Source organism: Phasianus colchicus, chromosome 15 (assembly GCF_987193195.1).
Source record: "Phasianus colchicus chromosome 15, bPhaCol1.hap1.1, whole genome shotgun sequence".
Classification (NCBI taxonomy): Eukaryota; Metazoa; Chordata; class Aves; order Galliformes; family Phasianidae; genus Phasianus; species Phasianus colchicus.
The window spans coordinates 3,889,497-3,914,258 of NC_143450.1; the positions used below are offsets into that span (position 1 = coordinate 3,889,497).

A 24,762-nucleotide genomic window follows, 5' to 3' on the forward strand; every position below is an offset into this window, starting at 1 on the left:
AGAAGCTCTAACAGGTAAGGGGGTCAAGACTTGTTCCACAGCTTGAGTCCTTTGCCAGCAGCAGGGATACAAACATCTTTAACAACATGATGACACACTGATTTCCTATCTCAAATGATTCGAACATCTGGACTTGGAGGAAGGAGATAACATTGGCCAGTACTGCACTGCAGGTACAGCTTTTGTGCTGCAGGTAGAGCTGCCTTCAGGGATGCCTGCACATGAGAATGGGCAGAGTGATGGCCTGCATTTGCTAACTCCTCCTTCTCCTTCGTTTGAAATAAAATTGCTGGATAACTTTCAGCAAGTCACTTAAATCCCAGTGTTTCAGTTCCATGTCGTGTATCCAAGTGCACTAAGGCACTTTTTCCAAAATACCGTAAAATAAATGCAAGAAGCAGAAATATGCATCAAAAGCATGAAATAAAAGGACTTGCAGGTTTGTACACTTCACAAGCACTATAAAAATAGGAGTCATTTACTCAATACTTATTTATCCTTGGCATTGATTGAGTTCTTTAGGAAATAACCAGTATGCAACTGCAGAACTTCACAGGAGAGCATGTGCTCATGTATGCACAAACACCCATAACTTACTACTGCTGTTTTCCTCTCCAAGAGCTTCACTCTGCCATTCTTGCACATAATTGGTTGTAGTGCTGGATTACTTTTACAGAAATAAGCAATTTCCCTTTTCATTTTAAATGGATTACGTTCTTTTTAAATGGATAAAAGTGTACCAATAGGTTTCGTAGCTGCTATTAGAAAATCCCCTAATCTAGTTTTAAGATGATTCTTTGTCGATCTACAGCATTTTCATGTTTTTATACTGCAAAGCTACAGTTTATACTTCATTTTTTCCTGTTAAGAGAGAGCACCTTCCATAGCACTGTAAGGCTAACAAAGACGTGGATAAAGAATTGAGAGTCTCTCAAATATTTTAACTCGTGCCCCCGTGCAAAGTAAAAATGAAACTGAGGGTATTTTGATACAGAAATATACAGGGGAAAAGTTAATTATTAGAAAGAACTAAATGTGCATGAGGGAGAACTATGGCTTCCAAGACATAAAGGAATGACTAACATTCCATTATGTAAATTAATTCAAAGATATTTCAGGACTGATCAGCTAGGAGGGACATAATGATTTATAATTCAAATAACTGAGCTTTGAAATCAAATTGGGCTAATACATTTCAAAATATGCAAACCTGTAATAATTGTGAAAGTAATGTAAACCACGACACCAGCTCAAAGCCTTTGTTGTTAATAATGCTTTATGTTTTTCCTTAGTTGTTAAATTTTCCTATTATACAACAGAGTCACTGGAATAATGTTTTGCTTTTAATCACAGACAATCATTCAAAAAAAAAAAAAAGGGAAAAAAGGACAGTTCAAAACACCACGAAAAAAACAACCCTAAATAACCCAATTTCAAAGGCTGTCAAGAAGCTGATTGACTTACAGGACAAGAACTGAAATTAAATAAATTATTATTTTAACCTTTCAGGCTAGCCACAGTTTAATCTATACCAAATACCGAAAATTGATCCACTGGATCCAGCATCTTAACAATATCCTGCTTCTTTCACAGCAATACAAACCCAGCGCCGCTTAAAAAAACTAATATAATGTGAAAAGGCCAAAGTTTGCAATGCCAGGAAGTAGTTATAAACTACTTCATATGTTCGAAATAAAAAGTACTTCAGTATTATTATTAAAAAAAAAAACTATTGGTAGAGTTTTTTATAGGAAAAAAATACATATCTTTAAAAGCCAAAATGACCAGTGAAATTGGGTTGTACATCATTTTCTGGGAAAAAAGAAAAACAGCGTCGACAGGTGTAATTTATCATTTTTCTGATTTAATACCAAAGAAATATATTAAAATAATAAAAAGAATCCTGAAATCCTCAAAATTTGTAGTGATAAATAGCCCTCCCTGTCTTTATTGCATTATGCCTACTAACAGAAATATTGCATGGTGGATTTTGCCAGACAAGGACGATTATTTTCCAATAAAAAGTTGCATATTAAATTCCAGCACAAAAGTGGGTGTCTAATACTTTCGAAATCTTTTATGGTTTGCCAGGGAACACAATTTTAAACTTAACTAATACAACATCACGGTGAAGTGAACCGGCATTAAAGCTGTCTTTGTACAATCCCACCCAGCTAAGCAGAATAGCTGCTGTTCTCGGAACTCCTGCTTGAAGTATTGCCATTGAAAAAAATAATTGTATCTGCTTTTGGTATTTATATTTTGGTTAATCTCTATTTTCCTCGTCTTTAAGCATTTCCAATGAGGCTTAAGATGCATATTTATGGAGGCAGTGCTGCTTTACATTGTGACGATGCATTGGGGACCAAGCATCTGAAAATGCTCTTGCAACAGTTAGGAAGTTTCTGCCAAGAAAAATACAATTTCATCACAGTTTTATTCTTCAGGAGAGCTTGGGTTATTAAATATCTACTTTTTCATCCTTTCTAGGTCCTGACATTATTATGTCTATTTCATGAGCAGAAACTCATTTACTGCAAATATAATTTCAGTAATTTGAAAACTAAAACTATCCCGACGTTTCAGCCATGGAAAAAGTGTCGTTTTCATCACTGACCCCCCATTCTTGAGAGTTAGCACGTGAATAAATGCCTCTGAAACCCTCCATAACCCAGTATGAAACATTAAATGCTTATTGGCTTTAAGAGAAATACGAGGCTGATTATTTCAGCAGGTATACATATAGGAACAAATCCGCAGACACTGTAAGTCAGATGCACCACGTTAAAATTTTTGGTTACTTTTATGTTTCGAACCCTACTGAAGCCATAATCGTATCCTATAAAAGAGGAGGGAGTTCATTAGTCTTTTCATAAATCTTATTAATTAAATAAATGTCTCCTCTTCTGTTTTTGTGACATTTTTTTAGTAACGTTTCACTTTCAAGTCCTTCCCGGCCCTAATTCTGGGATGCCACAAGAACATAGGATATTTTGGCTACGCGTGCCTCCAAGTTGGCTGTTCAATGGTACATCAAAGAAACAGAAAAGTAAACATTGCATGATTTTTCTCTAAACAAAATTAACTTATGGAATGTCATCTTTCTACCGACAAAAATATATTAGAATTCTTCTTATATGATTAGAGTTCTGTAGAGAAATAAAATTATTTTGGTTGTCATATTCTACTTGCCTTCCCCTTTGCTTGCCTACCAATCTTCCCTAGAAAATTACTCAAAAGCTGTTTTTATTTTAAAATAGCAAAGGATTTCCCAGTGGAATGTTTTTATGAGCTCTGATCGTTTATTCCCTGCTGCATACCTTTAAATATTCTGTCACGGCAAAAATAATCATCTTTTATTTTTAATCTTCTCCTTAATCCACTGAAAATTCAAAGAATAATAATTCTTCTCCAACTTACAATACACAAGTGAATATTAGAACAAGACAGAAAGGGTTTGCAGCAGATAGCTAACAGTAGCTAACAGCTAATACAGTTAACAGTAATCCATTGGGGAAAACTTTCACAAACACATCAGAACCCAGACCAAAAAAACCCACACAATTATGATGTTTTTTTCCAGTAGAACGACACGGACACAGTGAGGAACTTTGAATCAGGCAAAGATAAGAAGAGCATTGTCTTCTTATCTTAGTTCACACATCCTCGAAGCAGAACCAGTCCTGTTCCCAACTGCTTACAGAATCAACCCTGCTCTCAATACAGCTGAACTCATCAATGGTATTAGCATTAGGATGAGGAATGGGATAGGTGGCCATAAGCAACTAGCTGTATTTTTTTCTTGTTGGTAAGTAAGTGAAAATAAGCATGCCTTTTAAAAAAACAGTAATTCTACACGTGAAAAGATAAACCAAAGCAAATAAACATTAATATCCTAGATTGTTTTAAAATGTGGCACATGAAACAACAATCTCCTTAATTTTTACCTTATTATATGCAAATAAAGTCACACACCAAAAAAGGATATTCAACAGAAAGGTCATTTAGAAACTGAAGAGTTCTTGAAATCACAGGCTCACATCTCCCTCTGTATTTAAGGTTTGTAACACTAGAACAAATTGGAAAAAAAAGTGATTTTATAACACGATTTCCTCCTTCTGAGAATTGCCATGCAAAAGCTCAGACTAGCACAGCACTGTATTACAAACACAGTCCTGTGATATGTCTTACAACTGTCCATCTAGGAGACAGAAAATGCTATAAAAGCATGCCAAGTATTTTTTGTTTGTTTGTTTCTGAATAAGGTATTCTACTATTTTTGTAATCCCCATATTCAAAATACTCCTATTAAAAAATAAATCCATCAATATGCCTCTGCCATGTGTTGCAATGAAAAAAACCGAAGTGAAGCTTACCCCTCCCTGCATTTATCTCACTTTTCAACACAAAATCCACTTGACTTCTGCAGTGTTCCTCTGCCTCATTCTCCATGATGTAAAACCAAATTGCTCTAATTTCCCCTCAACATATGAGAAACAGAGCATGGAGAAAAACTAGAGGGCCGGATGCACTGAGCTACCAATGCACCCAACTGCAGTGGAATTCTGCCTTATGGTCCGTGTACTAATCCCTGTTTTCCTTTTTGAACTAACACTCAAGATACACAGTGGATGCTGCAGTTGTCCTAACTGAATCCCTCTGTGACACTGGCCCATGAAGTGAAGGAATGCCGTTTCTCTCGGGTGAGGAGTGGTTACAGCAGTGAGGAGCTGCTGACCTTGCAGTCCGACACGGAATGCCATGTGGGCCCTGCCAAGGATCCAACTGATCCAAAGTCTGATACAGTGTTTCTGTTGTAAAACCCAGCTATCAAGCCCCAGAAAAGATGAACCCCAAATGCACAGACGACAATTTCACACTGACCAGCAGTAAATTTTCCAGTACTTCTTTGAGAATCCTTGCCCAGCTGCCGGGCCTACAACAGCTGGCTTGCTCCTTGCTGCCCTCTTTAAAGGCAACTCCTGCGCCCTCCTCCTGTGGGACATCCAGCACCTCTTTTAATTTATCGAAAAGCCAGAAGAAAGTTGAAAATCCCCCTTCTGACAGAGGGATGATGCTGTGTAAGAGACTGAGGGGCCGTCGCAGCCTGCTGATGCACAGCCCGTGCAGTATAAGGCAGCATTCCTTGGCTCACAAGCCGTGACACCTATTCCTGACCGAGGAAACAAGTTCCTAAGGCGTATCTCAACAGGCAGGTGATGCAAAGTCAGGTAGTTCACGTTTGTATCCTTGTCTGCAGAACATGCATAATGTCTGTGACTTGAACCTATCACATCTATAGATGAAAGCTGATATCAAAGAGGTACAATCGGCACCAGCTACATCGATGACGAGGCAGCAGCTGGATGTAAAACTGTGGGAGTGAAGAACCTGAATAAGAGATGTTGAGTGCTTTAAAATCAGCATTGATTTTTGCCATCTTTTACATATTTGCAGGCTAAATCTCTTTTTCAGGAAGTTATAAACTCAAGAAGGCAGTTTAAGGCATCTGTTTAGTATTACTTGCCCAGGAAAAGGCAAATAACAATGCAATTACCAAAGCAGTATTCCTCAATTAATATTTACAAACAAACATCGATTTACTTAATATAATCTCTATAAAGAACTACAAAAGTTCAGGTTACCTTGAAGAAAAAAGCCATTCTAGCAAGTTTGTGATTCACACTGTATCCCTACTTTGGAGTTCAGGAGATGTTTATAGTTGCACTAAATTCTTAGCAAGCACATATCATACAGTGCAATAAAAAAGAATTTGGACTATCCAGATTCAACATCAATACCAAAATAATAAAAAGGCTGTTTTGCAAAAGAGCAGAATCTTTTGTCTTTCAGCAGCCAAACATAAGACATTTAAAGAAAACCAAGTCATCACAGGAACAGCTGGAAGAGAAAATGAAAACTATGTGAAGAAGTCTCTCCCCAGTGTTCCAGGGCACTATTTAAAAAAATACCTTCTCATGGTTGTACACTCATGGTTATACTTGGATGCTGAATGGTGGAGTAATAATATAAATCAAAAGAAGCACTTGTGAGTGAACAGTAGCTGAAAAAGTTAATTATAATCTTAGCACTTCCCTTTTCTGTGCTTGCCTTATCAATATCAGGCAATATGAAAAGCATATAGAATCTAATAGTTAAGAAACAGCTATAAAACACTGTAAGCATCCGAGAATATCTGTTAAGATCCATAGAGGAATCTCTAAATACAAAAAGCTGAATACTACTACTACTATGCAAGGAATAGATGCCAAGGAATGAAGGAGGAGAAAAATTTACAGCTCTCGGAGAAATCACTGCGAGCCAGCGGTTAAACCCAAGTGCTGGGGCCCTCATCTCTTCTCTCCCAAGCTGCTTATTAATCTAACACGTAAATGAACAAAACTGAGTCAGAGCAACCAACTGTAACATTTCAAATGAGTCTCAGAAAAGAAGAGTTTCAACAAAATCAACATCGATGCCAAATTCACAAAAATGGCTACAGTTATAGGCACTGAACACATCTGAAAGGCAGCTACAAGAGAACTGGAAATAAAAAAACGGTAGAATATTTCCAATTTGGGGAACAAAATTCTGGTATCAAAATACTGAACCACACATACGAAAGTGGAAGAATGACAGTGAGCCAAGCTGTACAACTATGAGAATTTAAAAAGACTTAAAATGGAACACCGTTAGGAACCCAGAATATTTTCAGCTATTTCCTTCCTTTCCTAGGTTGTCCTTCCTACAGGGACAAGAACAGAAGCCTGGCTTCTATAAGTATACCAAAGGAGGTAAAACCTCCCAGCCTCCACCCCTCAGAACCCCACAGTTTTCTCTGAGATTTCCCCTTGACCACAACTGTTGCAGTTTTCATTAGTGTGCTGATGAAATGCAGTTTCATCAGCACACCAATAATCTCTGCCCTTATGTCTTAAAAATATAATTTTTAAAAGACTTAATATTTGTTACCTGCAATGTAGAAAGTGAATACTGATAATATATTCTAATTTACAGCTCTCTGGGAAAAGGGTTACCCCTTCATGAAAGAATCAAAATCCTTTGCATTGTCCCAGTCATTATGACAAATACAGCCATTTCTGGGTATGCATTTTGTGACTTTTTTTTTCCCCAACTCATTTTACAGCCCTTAATTTCCTATCCTACCCTCAACTGCATGATTTGGAGAAACATCTCTTTAGACACATGGTCTATATTACACTCATGCTAAAAGCAAGTACGGTGCACATCAGAGGACAGTCCTTCATAAAAGATGCAGTAGTTCTTAAGGCAGCTGTGGATTGGAAATGATTCCGTTAGATCAAAGAAATGGAATGTCCAGCTTAGAAAGAAGAACTGAAAAATACGCACAGTAACTTAAAAAAAAAAAAACATTAGGTTTGAATGGAAAGTGGAAAAGAATGAAGTCAGCACAGAACAGGAAGCACTGAAGAGCGATTACATATTGTACAAAAAAGGGAAATTCATTTCGTCATATGGATAGTGGGTACCCCTTCTGTTCATCACTGTATGCCAAGGTGCTCAAATATTGCTTATAGACCATTTGCAAATGCCCAAAAAATTCATCCACCCTCTTTCCAGGAAGCCTTGAATCCCTTTGCTGAAATGTAATGGTCAGGCATCTTACCACAACACATCTGAGGAATGCCAGAACACCACAGCTACTGCACATGCATAGATTACTGCACCTCACATACAAGCAGGTTGGACTGAGTTGCAAAAGATACATTGCCATACAGCCAGATGAGATAACTGCTGTAAATCAGCAAGTTTGGGGTTTATTTTTTACAACAATTAGAGCAAAGAGAGTGAAAATACAAGCTTATGGAAGGATGAAGTGAAATGGTAAGCCTGAACCGTGCACATTCAGAAACAGTCTCGAGGACAATACAGATATACTTTTATACTTTTTGTAAATGACAATTAAAGCTCTCTGTGGCTCAACAGCACTGATTGGATAAATTCTTTTCATCAGAGCTGGACAGAGGTGAATATTAAAAAAAACAATGCACATACTGCTGGGAAGAAGAGTACCAAGATTTGGTTTGCTGTGATTCATGAAGCACTCATGAAAATGCAGACTGAGGCTTTTTATACCTAACTAGTATTTAAACACCACAACATGGAAAAATCTATTCACCTGTATGTATATGTACATCCTCCACAGCAAAACTATTACAGTTACATTAAAGGAAATAATACAATCCAACAGTAGTGCTGGGATATGGACTTTGAAGAAATTCATGTTTTGGTTATTTTATCACATCCAACAATACCAAACATCAGTGTGAACATTCTGTTGATCTACCTCATTTTAAATTACTTCCACATGTATTTGATGTAATTGAAAGGAACAGTGAGAGTCTAACAAAGAATTAGTGATGAAAAGGAAGGGTGCTTGCCAGTGAAATACAAGACACTTAGTGCCAGAAGCCCAGGGGAGTCTCAAGGAGAAGATGGAACTACAACTATCACAGTCTGAATACTTCCCTGCCTCTTACCTACACAGGGAGGGATCAAGGCAGGGAAGAGCTGCTGCTCAAAAGCAGTCAGAATTAATTGTGAAAGAAATGACTGCTGTCATTTCTGTGTACAGTGTGTCAGTCCTTGCCTCAAGAGTACAGCCTTGATCCGCTTCCCAGCAGTCCAAGAGGCACAAAATGAGACGTGCCTTTTTTGGGAGGAAGTAGGAGTAGCAAGGATAGAGAAATCAATATAGATGAAGAAGAACAGCCTGTGGCTGAGAAAACAAGTATCCTTAGGCAACAGGCTAAGCAGGAGAAAGCTTAAGGACACAGACAGCAACCTGAAGTCATGGTGTCCTCCAGATCTTATTGCCCCCTGCAGTCCTACTAATACCTTCAGAAGCCTATTGCTCCCCCTTGCCCATCTTCACCTTCACCCAACTCCTCCCAGCTTAACCCTCCTTCAACCTGCCCTACAGTTGCTACAGAACTGAGCTTTGCTGAACGTGGCTGAGGAGGAGTAAGATGCCCTGCATATTACAAAATTCATTTTGACAGCAGGTATTTTTCCAGTTGGCCTTTCCCCTGCCACACACAGTCTTTTAATATGACTGTTGAAGCTAGCAAATGCAACCTTTAAACCATAAATTGAGCACTGGTTTCCGCAGGTACTAGTAGCTACAAGAAATAGCATCTTTAATTATTTTCTCTTACTGACTGAACCAACTGACTTGATGAGGTTTCAAGAGAATGTTTTATTAAGAGCATATTTTAAGAGAAAGAGGTGAATGGTCTCACATTTGTGTATCCTGCCCACTGCTCTTCGAATGTACTCAGTGTCACCAACAAATCACCTAAAATGCTATACTGGATTGTTCCATGAGACCCTACTTGTGTGGTTATGTACGGTACCTTTTGGTTTCACACCCAGATTTTCCCATCAACATGCTACCAATGGAGAGAAGCTAATTTCTTTTAATTAGCACAAACATGGGTTTGTTTGGACAACAGCTTCACAACCAGCTCTTAAAGATACTGACTGAACCATCCAATTCAAGCTGGAACATCCACTCTGTAAAGGAAAATGACCTTCACACTAGTCAGTGAACAATTCCTAAACTGCATGCTTTGAGAAAAATACAGTAAGCCAGAGAGTAAGAGAAAATAACACTGAGTGTGTAATCTATAAGCAGCACTGATTTTTGCCTTTTGTTTATCTTGTTTTCTTTTAAAATTTTCCATGTAACATTAAAAACCTAACTATCTTATTTTCTGGATTTACAATGCTTCTGTAAAAGCAGCCACATCAAAACTAAACACATGTAGTATTTATCAGACTTGTTAAATGATATTCTGTTATTTCCTCAGTTAGCAAATCCAATGCAGATTTCCTTGCAATAGTATCAAGAAGAAGAAAAAAGAAGCAAACTGGTGCATCCTGTCTCCATAGGAAATTCCTCCTTCCCCCTTTTCCCTCATGTGTTTAAGTTTCACCTTACCTTGAAACAACAAAAAGCAGCCTAGCTATCTAATTCCATGATATGAAAAGTGTACACAAAGTGTACAGAAAGCATCAATATTTCTCCATTCATCACTGGATAAATACCAAGGTCTGATGGGTTACCATATGGCAGGACTCAAAACTGGTTTAGAGCAAGCAAAACATTTATGCTTTGTTTTCTGTGGAAAAGTTAAGTCACATTAGAAAAATGATCTTGTCCCAGCTGTGACTAGTTCTTAAGGCTGATGGCTGTGGTAGCAAAAGACAAGTCATTTTCAACACTGTCCAAACAGGTCGGTCATGGCTGGCCTGGTAACAGCAGCAGAGACCCTTCCTGAATACATCCAAGTCTACTGAAAGTTTTTAACAGTCATACAGACCAGCTTTAGAAGACACAAAGTTAATGCCAGGATGCAACATTTCCCTCACCATAGAACAGAGCTAAGGTACTTCTTCATTTCTCCAGGCATGCACAGAACTCACTGTCCCCTGAAGTCTCAGATTTGTAGTGGATATTCGTAACTGTTTGGAGAGACCGTTTTGTTTTGTTTCAAAGAAAAAATGATTTAATTAAACTCTCTCTTAGTCAAGAGGAACTATCAAATTTCACTAAGGACCTCAGGAATAAAAGACAAAAATCCTGGTGGTTTTGCTAGGACCCATGGAAGGGGACAGCAGTAGATGCATGAGACAGAGGGTAATTTTCTAGGATTATTCCTAAGAAAAGGCATTGCATCACTTGTCAGCACAAATAACACATCATCTTAATCTGCCAAATGCCAGAGATGAGAATGGCTGACAATAATTCCCCTTGTTTCCTTCAGCATGAGTCCTTAACATAGTTCTCTGAGGATCCATACTTCTGAGAGTACATTTTGCCAGATATTAACAAGAAGCAAACTACAGGAGTCTCCCCAGCACAAAGAAAGATTTGTTTAACTTGGTCAACAATCTATTCTGAGTTATTTGAAGCTTTACAAGTAATTCTATCAGCATCTGAGAGAGCAAGAATGGAAGAGGGGAAGGGTGGATCTGCTTATGCTAGGATTGTCACTGAACAAGAGTCTGTGAAACCTCAGCTTTCTCACATTAAGACATTTCTTGAAGTGATGCAGGCATTCAGGAGGGCATACTTATATGAAAGTGTTTATTTAGAGGCTTGAAGGACTTTCAGACAGTAGGTTATGGGTGTTTTTAATATTATTATCCTTTAAATAATTACAATTTACAGAAGACATTTTTCTAGCAAAGGACAGACTTAATAAAGTAAAATAAAACATAGATTTTATGTAAGCACTGAAGACAAAACAAAATACATACAGAATAGAAGCCAAGACGAACTCACATTTTTGTCACAAATGTTTCCAGAACATGGCTGTCATCTGTTATTCCTAAGACTTCTGACATGTGGGAATATACCTAGAAATAAACATTTACACAGAAACATGTTATGGATGTTACACGTTACAAATGTTTGCTCGTAAACATTTATTCTACAATCTTTCCCAATTTTGACTTTTCAGGAGAAAAGTACAGGCACAAATGCCTGCCAGTCCAACCTAAGTGAAGCACTGCTATGAGATGAAGTGCACACTCCATAACGATGCTTTGTGAATTTGGAGCTGGTAGGCTTTTACTTGCCCTTGTATTCATCTCTTCCCACAAAGGAGATGTAAATTTTCCAAATTAAACCCGCTTTATGGTTCACAGAACAAATCAGTCTCTTTCAAAAGAGGGTTTCACTACAAGAGCTGCAAAGAGATGGAGAAACATTGCCTTTTTGGTCACTGGGCTGCAGTTCAGCATTGGCCTTCATCTTCCATTTGTACATAGTTGCACTGTCAGTCACAAAATCAGGAACTCAGGTACTGTTTGGGCATCCAGCTTTGTGCTCTCCTCCTCTGGCAGCCAAATAACTTTAGTTGTATACTCTTTCCCTTTCCATCAGATCCAAGTCACGTTACCAGCCAAGCTTTCCCAGCACCCCACCTACCAGATCAAGTCATCTTACTGCTGTTATGATGCTTTAACAAATACAAAGGACAAACCAACTGTATTTTTTAGTTACTGTGCAGTCTTCATGAAAATTTCTAGTAATTTTTGTAGCCAAAAATCTAGTTTGGGTAAAAACATTTATTTGGATCAACTTGTTAAAGAAGGGGGAGGAACTCCGTAACTCCTTCACAGCATCCTGTAACTCACTTTAGCCTGAGCACAAGTGGCTCTGCTATTTGCTTACAACTAGGCATTTCATTTCAGGCATTTCAATCTTTAGTGAAACTAAACCAAGCATGATTGGTTACACGTAATTCTTCCGTATTACGTGATCAAGTCAAGGATCCCAAGGTCTGAATTGCGAGCACCAAGCCCAGCAGATGCAGTGGCAGGTTACCCAGCAGTGAAAGCCTGGTGCCATCTAGCTGTCAATTCTGTTTGCTGACATTATATATTCCACATTAACTTGGCCAACTCCTGTTCCCGTATTTCAGTTTCCTCGTGCCGTGCTCCTTTCTGCTAGTGAAGCAATCCCACGACTTTTATTAAGGACCGAAGCAGCACTATTCTACCGCTAGGGAAGTTAATAAAAAATTTGTGTACCAAAAACTTCAGCTTAAATCAGAGCATAATAAAAGCGTGAGCAAATAAATTTGCTGCTGTAGCCAGAAAGTGGAGCAAGATCGAGGATAATTTACTTGTCTTGTAAGTCAAAATATCACCTTTCATAATGGTATGAATGTAATTCGCTGTGACGAATGTCAGCAGCGAGAGGACAATTGAAGCATGAAAGAAAACAAGGAATATAAAAAACCAGGGAATATGCTGCCTTTCAAACTCTACAAAATGCTATATCCACATCATAAAAGCGAAGCTGTAATTTATAACAACACACAGCTACAGTAACAATACACGCAATGATAAAAATCCTCTGTTCTGATTTATAAAAACACCTCTCTCACAGCAGCGCGCTGTCGAAACGCTCCAGCACTCTGAGTTTTCCCTAAACCTAAATCTGCTTTTTAGCTGGAGAGGAAACCGGTCCAAGAAAGGAGAACGGTGGGCAGGGTGGGCGCAGGGGGACGGGCAGCCCGGCACTGCCTCTGCCCCGCTGTCATCGGGCCGTGCCACATCACGGTTTAACACATAAATAGTCAACCGGCAGGCCGTGCTGACAAAGAGCAGTGCTTTAATCCACAATTATCCTTGTAACTCTTACTACTCCTTTTATCATCCATTAGCTTTGATTCCCATTATCCCATCAAGAAGTGTGTCAACGCTTTTGTCCCTGGGGATTTCCCACCACCGCCAGGATCTGACAGCCAAGCCCGAGTGCTAAGCAGGATCATTACCTCTTAAATCCACTTATCTGATCCACTGAATAGTAAATTGAAAAGCTCATTAACAGCAACAATCCGATTTGTTTTCACATGTGACAGGGTCATTTCAAGTCAGCATGAATACGGTGCTTGTAATAAAAGCTACTTCTCGCCCGGTAATGTGACAAATCGTAAGCTAAAATAAATGTGATATTTTAAACACATTCTTCAAGATCATTTTCAAACCGAAACACACTCTTAGGATGTAAAAATAGAAGAGCAAACAACCCCCAGCCACAACACTGAAACGCCCTCAGACTTTTAAGCGCTATAAAAAATTAATGATAAAGCATTTTGGACGTATAATAATAAAATACTCTTCAGCAACAAAGGCCGCGCTACGTATTCAGAAGGAAAAAAAAAAAACACTGTTGAAAGGGGGGTCATAAAAGGATGTGAATTGCATGTGGAAGTGATCTCATCTCAAGCTTGTCTGCATCACGAGATGCCCGGCCATCCCCGTGCAGCAAGGAGAGCACGGCTCGTGGCTGCAGGTCCCTCTGGAGACCCCGAGCAAGGAGCAGGATCATTAACTTGCAGTAAGAAGCGACCAGGTGAATCCTTTACACAATTATTCCCCAATCCTTCCAGCTGTGCGAAGCGCCAAGGTTATGCAGTCGTGCTGTGATGCTGCCACATAACGTAAGCCTCTTAATAATAACAGATCAGATCACTATTATCATCTCATTTTTACATCAGTTACGAATGAGTGTGAAAAATCCACAAGAGTGCTAACGTTAGGTTACAACAATAGATGAGCTTCACAGGTACAAGTTGATAATCAAGGTCCTTAAAGCAAGGGCAGGCTCATACCACCACTTCAACCATAGGCAACTGCAGCAGTCATAACAGTCAAGAAAAAGAAGAAATCAGTAAAATACCATCAATAACAATAACATTTTCAAACATATTATATCAAAGAATCACAGACACATCAAGGTAGGAAAAGATCTTTAGGGTCAACAAGTCCAGCCATCAACCTGACCTATCGAGTCCCATCACTTCACCATGTTGCCCAGTACTACGCTCACATCTCTGCCGTACCTGGGATGGGGACTCCAACACCTCCCTGGGCAGCCTGGTTCAATGCCTGACCTCCCTTTCTGTGACAAATTTTTCCCCATGCCCAATCTGGACCTCCCCTGGTGCAACTCGAGGTTGTTTCCCCACGTCCTACCGCCTGTCACCTGGGTAAAGAGACAAACTCCTCCTCTGTGCAACCTCCATCGGGTAGCTGTGGAGAGAGGGAACAAGCTCTGCCCTTAGACTCCTCCAGACTGAGCAGCTCATTCCTTCAGCTGCTCCTTAACTCTTGTTTTCTAGCTCCTTCATAGCTTTGCTGCTCTTTGCAGCACACACTCCGGCAACTCCAATAGCTTTCTTTCTGTGAAGGGCCCCAAACTGACCACAGTAATCCCAATGCGGCATACCAGGGGACTGGCCTGGCTCAGGTTGCCCAGAGAAGCCGTGGGTGTGCCACCCCTAGAGGTGCCCAAGGCCAGGCTGCCATCCATCCGGCACCATGCAGCCCCATCCAGCAAGCGGCACCCGGCCCATATCAGGGGATTGGAAGCAAGTGAGCTTTATGGTCCCTTCCAACCCGAGCCACTCTATGTCTCTATGAAAGTAACCTCCCTGGTCCTCCAGGCAATAGAAATGAAGTGCGTAGGCAACAGATCCAGTGATTCTTCTTTTTTGGCCCCATTCGTACAGTTAAGGCCACCTGTGTGCAGTAGGGGTGCTGGAGAAGCCAGCAGGCCCACCAGCTCTGGTGCCGCTCGATCTTTTACCTCCCGGCAGCCTTATGGGTTATTCAAATGACTCAGCTCTGCCCTTCCAAACTACTCACAGAATCACAGAATCACAGAATGGCCAGGGTTGGAAAGGGACCTCAAGGATCATGAATCTCCAACCCCCCTGCCACAGGCAGGGCCACCAATCATCCCACCTAATGCTAGACCAGGCTGCCCAGGGCCCCATCCAATCTGGCCTTGAACACCTCCAGGGATGGGGTCCACAACCTCTCTGGGCAGCCTGTTCCAGTACCTCACCACTCTCTCTGTAAAGAATTTCCCCCTGACGTCCAACTAAATCTCCCTTCCTTCAACTTAAAACCATTTCCCCTTGTCCTGCAGTTATCAACCCTTTCAAAGAGTTGATTCCCCTCCTGTTTGTAGACTCCCTTTAGGTACTGAAATGCTGCAATGAGGTCACCCCGCAGCCTTCTTTTCTCCAGGCTGAACAAGCCCAGCTCCCTCAGTCTGTCTTCATAGGGGAGGTGCTCCAGTCCCCTGATCATCTTTGTGGCCCTCCTCTGGACCCTCTCCAACAGCTCCCTGTCTTTCTTGTACTCTAAGCTCTAGTAGCTACATTTCAAAAAAGAAGAAGAAACACACTTGTGGAAGCCATGTTTTATAAAGCAAAGCACCTGCATGTAAATGCAACTTAAAGAAAAAAATGTGGTAATTACGCCGAAGCTTTATTTCCCTGACTTCTCTGCTCTTTGGCCCCAGATAAGTTTAACTTCGCTTTGTCTTTTGAGGTCTTCTCTTTTCGCTGCTATCATTATAACTCTGAAGAAGCTAATTATGTCAATTCTTAAATGTGAAGCAGATTACAGAACTGGGAAGCTCAGAATATGAGTTCCTAAAGGTTGTATGGCTATATAATGACAGTCACAGAAATTCAATAACGGCACTGTATGGAATGCACTCAAACACACCCCATGAAACAAATTAAAACAGAGCAATGAATCTCTCATACTGTGCAAATAAGAAAACACAAGAAAATGTTGGTTTCTATACGTTTCACAAGGGCTATTATAATGAATTAAGATTTTGGATAATGAATCTTCAGAAAATTACAGGAAAGTTATTACCCGTAGGCAGAGCATAAACGCTTAAGATATTATAACTTCCTTGAAGCTCTCCAGGCCTTGCTGCAGAGAACTATCACTGCAACATTAAAGTATTTTGTCATGTATACTGAGGGAAGCGGATCTTAACCGCATTTACTCTGAACTGACAGAAGCTGTGCCGCCTCTGAGCCCCGAGCAGCTGTGCTGGGAGCCCCCCTGCCCACAGCCTTCCCCTGCCCAGCAGCTGCTCTGTGCTTGGGCTGCTGGCCCACCTCCCTGCCCAGCACCTCTGTCCGTAACCGCTGAACTCCACACTCATCAGCATCTGCTTCCCAGGCATAATCGTCACTGATGTGGAAATAAATATCAGGTATTTTAAGCTGTAGCACTTAGCAGCTCCGCTACGTGCAGCACAGATCTTGTTTCCAAAGCTCAATTCACAAAAAAACTGAACCCGTTTCTCTGATTTGAAGCCCAGGGTGTCAGATCAATCACTTACACCTCCCAGCCAAACTCAGGGCTTAAAAAGCCTCGCCACTGAACCAGGGAGGAAACAGAGGAAACCTTGGTCTCCCCTAAAACCTCCGTTCCTGACCAGCTGTCTTGAAGAGGTAAGATCTCAGAACACTTGTAACTCTGACTCTAATCTGTTGCTGTACAATTAGCTCCCTTAACAAAACAAACACACACACACACACAAAAAGGCAAAAACAGAAGAAATTGCCCCAAATAATTTCAGATAGATCTCTGACAAGATTAAGGTGGGCACTGCACTACATAAAAAAAAAATAAGCAGGCTGCTCTCCCCTTCATTACCGCACGTGTTCCTATGTATCAATTACATAAACGACACACCACCTCCTGCCTTGCCCACAAACCCGCCTGCATCAAAATAAAGTTATTCCTCAATAAAAAAGATTGCGACTGTAAAACGGTGTTTAAAAACCAGGGCAGCGCTATCGCGACTACATGGGATGCTGAGGCAGGAAAGGTAAATATGCAGCATGGCTCAGAGTCGCAGCTACAGCTGCACAAGGGACCGACACGCCGTCCCAGGCTGCTCCCAGAGGAGCAGACGATTCCCAGCAGGTGTGGGTGCCATTCTCTGCCCTCCTACTGCTGCACAAAACGCCCAAGCTACGCTAGCTTTCCATTGCCTTAAATGGAAACTGATCTTTTCACCTCAATTATTTTCCCTCAGCTTCTTCTTATTAATTAATCTATTGATTTTTTCCTTTTCTGATCCCTCTGTTTGCCGAAAACCTGGACAAAAGCATACAGTGAACTCCATGTGGGAGATGTACCACCAACTGCCTGCTGTCACTGCTAACACAGCATGAGGAGCATGCTCTGGAAAAAAGAGGGCTTGGTTTATCTGCTAGGTCTTAGTTATCCCATTGTTAAACAGCTGTTTAGCTTTAAAAGTCTCCAGACTACCATTCTTGTAAAGGACTGCTACAGATCTGTAATTCCACTGTCTCTTTTTTTACCCCCCGAGGTTAAAGTACAAATATTATTCTGAAAACTGATAAACAGCATTAGTAGCTATTACTTTGGAACATCATCCCCAAGATTTTTTGTTCTGCTCTGCGTTTTCCATCAGAGCCGTACACTGCACTGCAGAGGTGCAAAGCCTTCTATGCACTCATGCATTTGTATTGTATTTGTATTACCAGCAAGTAAACTGCTGCTTTAAAATCCTCTAATGACTGAAACGAACCATTACTGTATGGATTAAAATACAGCAATGGATTTCTTCTGGTACTGGAGCCACAGAACTCCCAAAGTTAAAGCAGCAGCTACCCACGTTCTTACTTGCCACTGTAACCATGAAAATTTTCCAGCTTCATTTTATTGAGCTGCTTAATTGTACCTAACGAGCGGCCCACTTAGCACGCTTACCTGCAGTAAACTTCAGCATTCAATGTCCTTTAACATCCGCACTGGTTTGGCACTTAAAGACAAGTCAGAAAAATCCCAGCTATTTATTATATTCCTGAAATTGCTATTTCTAAGAGTATTTCACCGTACTGACTTTAACACAGCTGCAGGTGTTCTGCATCTCAGGATCAAGCCCTAAGCATGCGAAATTCAGTGATCTCACGTATTTTAGAAGGTTTTGCACCGGAGCTGTACATCAGAGTGCTTTTTGCACATCTATCCCACGGCATAAGGAGAGGTGTTACAGCCACCACAGCTAATACTAGCAATTTGAACAACCCTCTTTGGCAAGCCAGAAATAAGATAATTGTTCAACATAGGCTGGCTCTTCTGAAATACTGGAAGCATTGCCTGTAATTATAGACATCTGTCATTGCTAGCCACTCAGTAGTAACCCTGACATCAATATACAACTATAACACTAAACTGCCTGCAGGCACAGCAATGGAAGCCAGATACGAGAGGCGGGCAATCATCTGCCTCATCCAAACTATCTGTCAAAGGTTCCTAACCACAAATAGCTCTTACGTTTTGTATCCTTAGGATAATATGTTGATTTATTTTAGATGCTCTAATATTTACAGTCCAGGCCATCTACTAAAATAAAGAAACAAACCTTATGGCTAATGGAGGCAGTTACCGTTCAAAATCATCACGAGAGGTCATAGCTCACCACTCAAATGTTAAACACTGATGGCTGCTTTGAACATGCACCTGTGCATAAACTTGCCCCCTCCCTCCTCCAAAATCATACGCGACCATTTCCAACTACAATGCTATTCTCTCATCAGCCAAGACGTTATCAAATGACCCGGAGAAATATTTACATTTGGAACAGCTACAAATATCTTTGCAAAAACGTGTCCAGCATCTCCTGTGGCCACACGGCTGAATTCCAGCGCCCTGGAGCTCAGCAGGTCAGTACACACAGGGCTTGGGGGCTGCACGGCCATCGTCAACGCCCAGTTCTGAGAAGGGAATTAGCATTCACCATGCAGAGCGTGTTTATGGGTTAGACACCTCATCGATGGCTAGTGGGAAGCTGAATTTACTCCCAGCCAAGGAATAACCTTTCCTGAAATCTGCAGATCAACGTGGATAATTCCCTTTTAGTTTTAAGGTGAAAATCATGCTGAAACTATCAATCTACTTTTTTTGGTCTTCCTTTGAAAATCAATCTCAGAAAGGGGCAAAAAAGATTGTAGGTTTAAACTAATTAGGAATTAACATCCTTGCAATTATCATAATTTGTTATTAACAAAACCGAGATTTCTTAGTATGATTCACAACAGCCTCTGCTGAAGAGAAACTATTAATTATTAGACAGACAGTTAGCTTACAAGTGAGCTGCATTTTAAAAACCTCCTTTAAAATACAATTGCTAAATGCCTTACAGTGCTGTAATGTGAGACAGGTTCAAATCTTATTACTTCACTGAAATTAAAACCTAAGTTTTAATACTGTTCAAGTCGAACAATGATTCCACACTTTATTGCTTTTGAAATCCCTTGATGATCATAGGAAAAAATGCCCTCGAGAAAAAGAGACTCTGTTTTCGATAAACAGAAAATACAGTTTGCACTCTTAGCCTCTTTGTCATCACAAAAAAAGGATTTAATGCCAATTCTTTAAAAAAAGACTTTTTTTCACAAAATGTGCACCTTGTGTGCCATTTGTAAAATCAGCTCACTTTCTTTTATTTATTACTGCAGCGCGGCAAGGCAATAAAGCAGCTACTGATAGCTAATAAATTACATGCCTTTTAAAACAATTCTCCAGCTACAAAAACTTGTAACTACAAAGGCTTACATTTACATGGTACATCGTGTGAAATGTTGGTATTTATGTTCTATTTATCCTCATAAGTCAAATCTGACCCTTTATTAAACAGCTGAGTCCGGAGCAGGGGCTGCATGTGAGATTAAATCACTGCAACTTTATCAAGCTCCCCTACAGGTTGAGAGAACCCAACTTAAAATGTAACAGAAAATTGGCATAAACGGTTCAAGTGCAAACCATTTTAAAGATGAAACACATTTTTAAGGATGACCTTCAAACTCCCTTCAGGAGAAACGCAATCACCAATTATTGCACGATGAGAAACATTGACTTCCAAATGTAAAAATAACAAAGTTTTCAATAATAGTAGCAACATATCACTGCAATAGAAAGCAATGCTTTGCCATCACATACCATGAAAATCAAGATTTGTTTTTTTTAATTTAAGTAAACATCAGAGGGTTGGGAAGGTGCTTTTTGCTTAAAACAGATTGAAACAAAAAAGCCCCTCACTCTTATTTCTCTAAAAGATGCCTTACATCCCTGTGGATCTAGGAAATTCTTTTTTTTTTCCCCAACTTGCCTGTTAATTACAGTTAACCTGCCCAGAACACTGAGGTACGTGGTCTTTTGACTTCTGTTGTGTGTTATTTCTAGGCTGCTGTGCTCCTCATTTTCATACATTTGCTCCTTACAATTTGACCGTCTCACAAATATTAAAGCAAACACCACATGTTTTGTCTCTCCATCCCCACGCATGCACATGCATTTAAAACATGTTTCTAACAATCAGCTTCCCCCACACTCTGTTATTCTCATCTATCTGTGGCTTTGGTATAGCTCTGCTCACTTTTTCCTCGCTGCTGCAGTCCCAAAATGGCAGTTCTTTTACTGAGCATGAAAACAAACTTTAACTACCTGCTAATAATTACCAGCACTTAAAATACCCCTCCTCAGTGTGAAGAAAGCAGCCCACAGCACGTCAGTAAAGGTGCTGCACGATTCCGAATTCCTCGCCAGGCGCACCACCAACACCCCATCAATCACTTGGAATGGAGATGCTGTGGGGCAGATCTTTCAGTCTGACTGAGCACAGCTTGATGCAAAATGAGATGGGAAATAGTTTTCAGACACTTTTTGGCTCCCTTAATCCTCAGGCCACTTTTCCCTACGGTAATCAAAGGTTTACTTTGGTAATATGTATTTTCTCATATTTTATGCAGGTAATCACAACTTCACATTATCAAGACGATGACAATCATTAACTAAGGCAGACAAAAAAGGGCTGTAACCAACCAAGAAGCAAGGAGAAGGAGCAAAGCAAAACCCATGTTTGCCTAATTCAGATCATTCTATCTACTTACGAAGATGAAATATAGGTGCAACTTTAAAATGATACACAATAAAGAGTGAATGACACCTCGTATAGCTGTACCAGAAAGGTGCCCTGTGCAGAACTGGATGCCTAGAAAACACTGCTAAGAGTACAGAAAGAATTTAACACAACTTCCAAACAGGAGTCTGGTTCAAGAAGAGTTACAGGTCCATATAAATACAGAAATAAATAACAATACTCAGACACTGAAAACTCAACAATGGAAGGTATTGGCAAACGTAAGTTGGAAAGCGGAACACTGAAATGAAGCAAGAGTTTGACAGAAAGGAGGACACAGCCTTCCTTTCCAGAGGCCTTTTAGAACAGAAAGCATCTCAGAGATGTATTTTGGAAAGAAAGCTGTCATTATCAAACTTTGCTAAATTTCTGATTATAAAAACAGCCACAAATTGACAGAGCATCCTACAAGGTAAGAACTCTCAAACAGGACCATGCTGTATGGATAAGTGTAGACACAGATCTTACTCTGGATTATCTTCAGGGAATGGGATTAGAGTCACATTAACTGAAAAACTCACAAAACTAACCAAAACTAACGAAAGCATCAATTCAGATTGGTGAAGAATCTTGATCAATAATTATTCCCAGTCATAAGGGTAGTTTTAGACTTTATTCTCTGCTGCTAAAGTCTTCTAGAGGAAAATTAAAGAGTATAACACTGAAGTTGTACACAGAAAAACATACAGCCTGAAGTGCCTTGGCTCTGGCTGCAAAAACAAAGGCCATCATCCAGGTTAGGAGGGAAAACACAGAACAAATCAAAAGGCCACAACGTTCATCTTTTTAATCAGCCACACAGGGATGAATACAGTGAGGAACACCATGGTCCAAGTTACGGAGTGAAGCAGCAGCACCAGATGACCTAACAGGCAACACCTCTAACAGCCAAATTTCATCCACGTACATCTCTGTGTCCCAGCCTTGCCATCTCCATTCTGCACCCAGTTCTTCACGTGATGCCATCATTTTACAGTGTGATGGACAGTAATGGTCTTTAATAATATACAGAGCAATAGTTGGGTATGTTTTGCTGACCTCTTAAGCAAACAAGATAATCAAATCCACACGAATATGAGAGATAGCAGAACACTCAGATATGACTGTGTTTTACAGTAAAAGAATCTCAATCGCTTCAGAAGCAAAGCAGGCTGGGTCAGGGTGCACTAAGAGATGCTTACTCATCTTTAGCTTGAGATACTACAAAATTATTATTATTTTTTTTTAGTTCTAAAAGCACATACATTTAGATGACTATGTAAAATCAGCAAATTAGAATTAAATTGGTTATTAAAGAAAATGCATAAACTTGAAAGTAATTGAGCTGTTCAGAGCACATCCAAAGATTGTCTATCATGTAAATGCTACTTAAAGTATCGCCTCCCATCCATATTTTTACCAAATTTAAAATGATATTTGGTTTAAAATCAACTATATATCTTTTTATATATCGTCCGATAAGCTGCCTTATTGTGTATATGACATCTACACAAATCATTTAATACTTAAATTGATATAAAAATCCTGCTTCAGAAATAAAACTTTGCTCCCATAAGACTTCTTTCTCAATAGAGCTACATGCCTCAAGAAACAACTCGTCAGTAGTGAGAATGCTCTGGAGAAATAATATGGAACCTTCCTCATGGCCTTCCTAACTGCAGCTCTTTTGATCCAAATTGATGCCAACTACTGACTGCTCCAACAAAGAAGATACAGACAAAATCTATGTGGAACGAGTAACTGAAATGCTGTTTTTTTCTCTCCATGCTTCAGAAGAATGGGAAATGGCAGAAGACAGACAACTATTTGCCTTCTATAATGCCTAAGAAAAGTACACACAACTCTGAACGTTAAAAAAGGATTCCTTAATTGTAGCCTCATGAACTCCAATTCAAATCTGCAATGCACTTAAAGCCCCAGAGTAAGAAAAGATAAGTTATGGAACATAAAGCTGTGGAAACAAATGGCAATATCGTGCCATACTCCATTCAGTTATTGATGATGATGTCTTAAGAATATGAGTGATTTCAGCTAAGGGAGGACTGTTTTTTTTTAAGGAACATCCCTAAGTACATTCTTCTCCTTCCCATCAGCATCACAATGTAATTTAAGATGGTTTTATAGTCATTTCTTACCTTACCATCCAAATGCCTTTAAATGAACCACACCGTACAGGAGCCAGCAGCGTGCTCTCACTGCAAAGAGACAAACCAGACTGCAGCAGGCTGAGAACAACCAGCAAGTTGAGGGCAATGCTTCTCCTCTGCTCAGCACTGGCAGGACTCCCTAGGGCTGGTGCTTAGCTCCCCAGAAATGGATTTATCAGTTTATTTGTAGGTATAAATAAATAAACTTCTTGCCTTTGCCCACACTTTTAAATGCAGATTCACAAGAAGCAAAATTTTACTAGAGGATTAACCCATCTTTTCAGCAGAACCAGAACGGCACAAAGGCACTGAAGCACTATTGCTGCATCACTGCAGAAACCAGCATTAGTCAGAACAAAATGAAGTGACATGAGAAGGAGCCCAGACATTCAGCACTCACACAGCTGCACTTCCAGGACCCCACAGGTACCCCCATGCAACTCCTCCAGCAGCAGCACCTGACACCATTATAGCTGGTGTCTGTGCTCATGTCAGAGTGCAGGCACAGATCTTCCAACAGCACAGTGAAGAGCCAGAACTATTAACACAACACACAGCCCAGCACAGCATTCTGCCCCACAGTATTTAGTCTTTACAGAATAACAGCATACACATTCAGTGTAAGGGAAGGAAGGAAGGTGGTTAACTGACACTCTAATAAGCGTATTTCACAGTAATGCCTTTAGCCCATGCACACCCAAAAGCTACGTTAAATTGTTAATGGCTTACTTAAAATCTACTTCTGTCAAGTTCAGGCACTGAGCAAATCCTTCTACCTCTCAAGAAGTTGATTTTTTTACTCTTTTAATCTTTTGGCAACGCAACTTTTACTGTCTGCAATGCAAATGTTTCATCTTGTCATCTAAGTGGTTGAACTGGGACAGATAGGTTCTAGTGAGCCCCTTTGCTGTATATGCAGTTCCTAACCATCTGATCAGAACTTCTGCAGTTTTTCCCCTTGCAAAATACAGCTCCATTACTAAAACATTCACTGTGACAATACCAGTCATCCTGAGAGCTGCAACAGAAGCCTGTCCTTCGGTTAGCAGGCTTTTCCTTATTCTCAGTTTCACAGGAGTGAAATGAAAGCCTGTTCTCCCGTTAGATTTCCTATCTGAACACGTGCGTTGCTGTACACTTTTGCACACAATTAGCTATCTAAACTTACATCACAGAAAATGCCACTAGAGGGCTCACATTATTATAATATTGCATCGTTCCCATGCATTACTCCACTAATGCACTTCTTCTAATCACAGGAAAAAAACATCGTTGCCAAATGTG

At 40.1% G+C, this 24,762-nt stretch overlaps 1 protein-coding gene across 1 annotated transcript in view; it reads right to left on the bottom strand.

Moving 5' to 3' along the window:
* RANBP17 (RAN binding protein 17) overlaps window positions 1-24,762 on the bottom strand; it is a 147,508-nt gene that overhangs the window by 61,145 nt on the left and 61,601 nt on the right. The window contains 2 exon segments of the mRNA XM_090151102.1: window positions 3,976-4,069; window positions 11,333-11,406. Coding sequence (XP_090007228.1) covers window positions 3,976-4,069; window positions 11,333-11,406 — 168 coding nt within the window.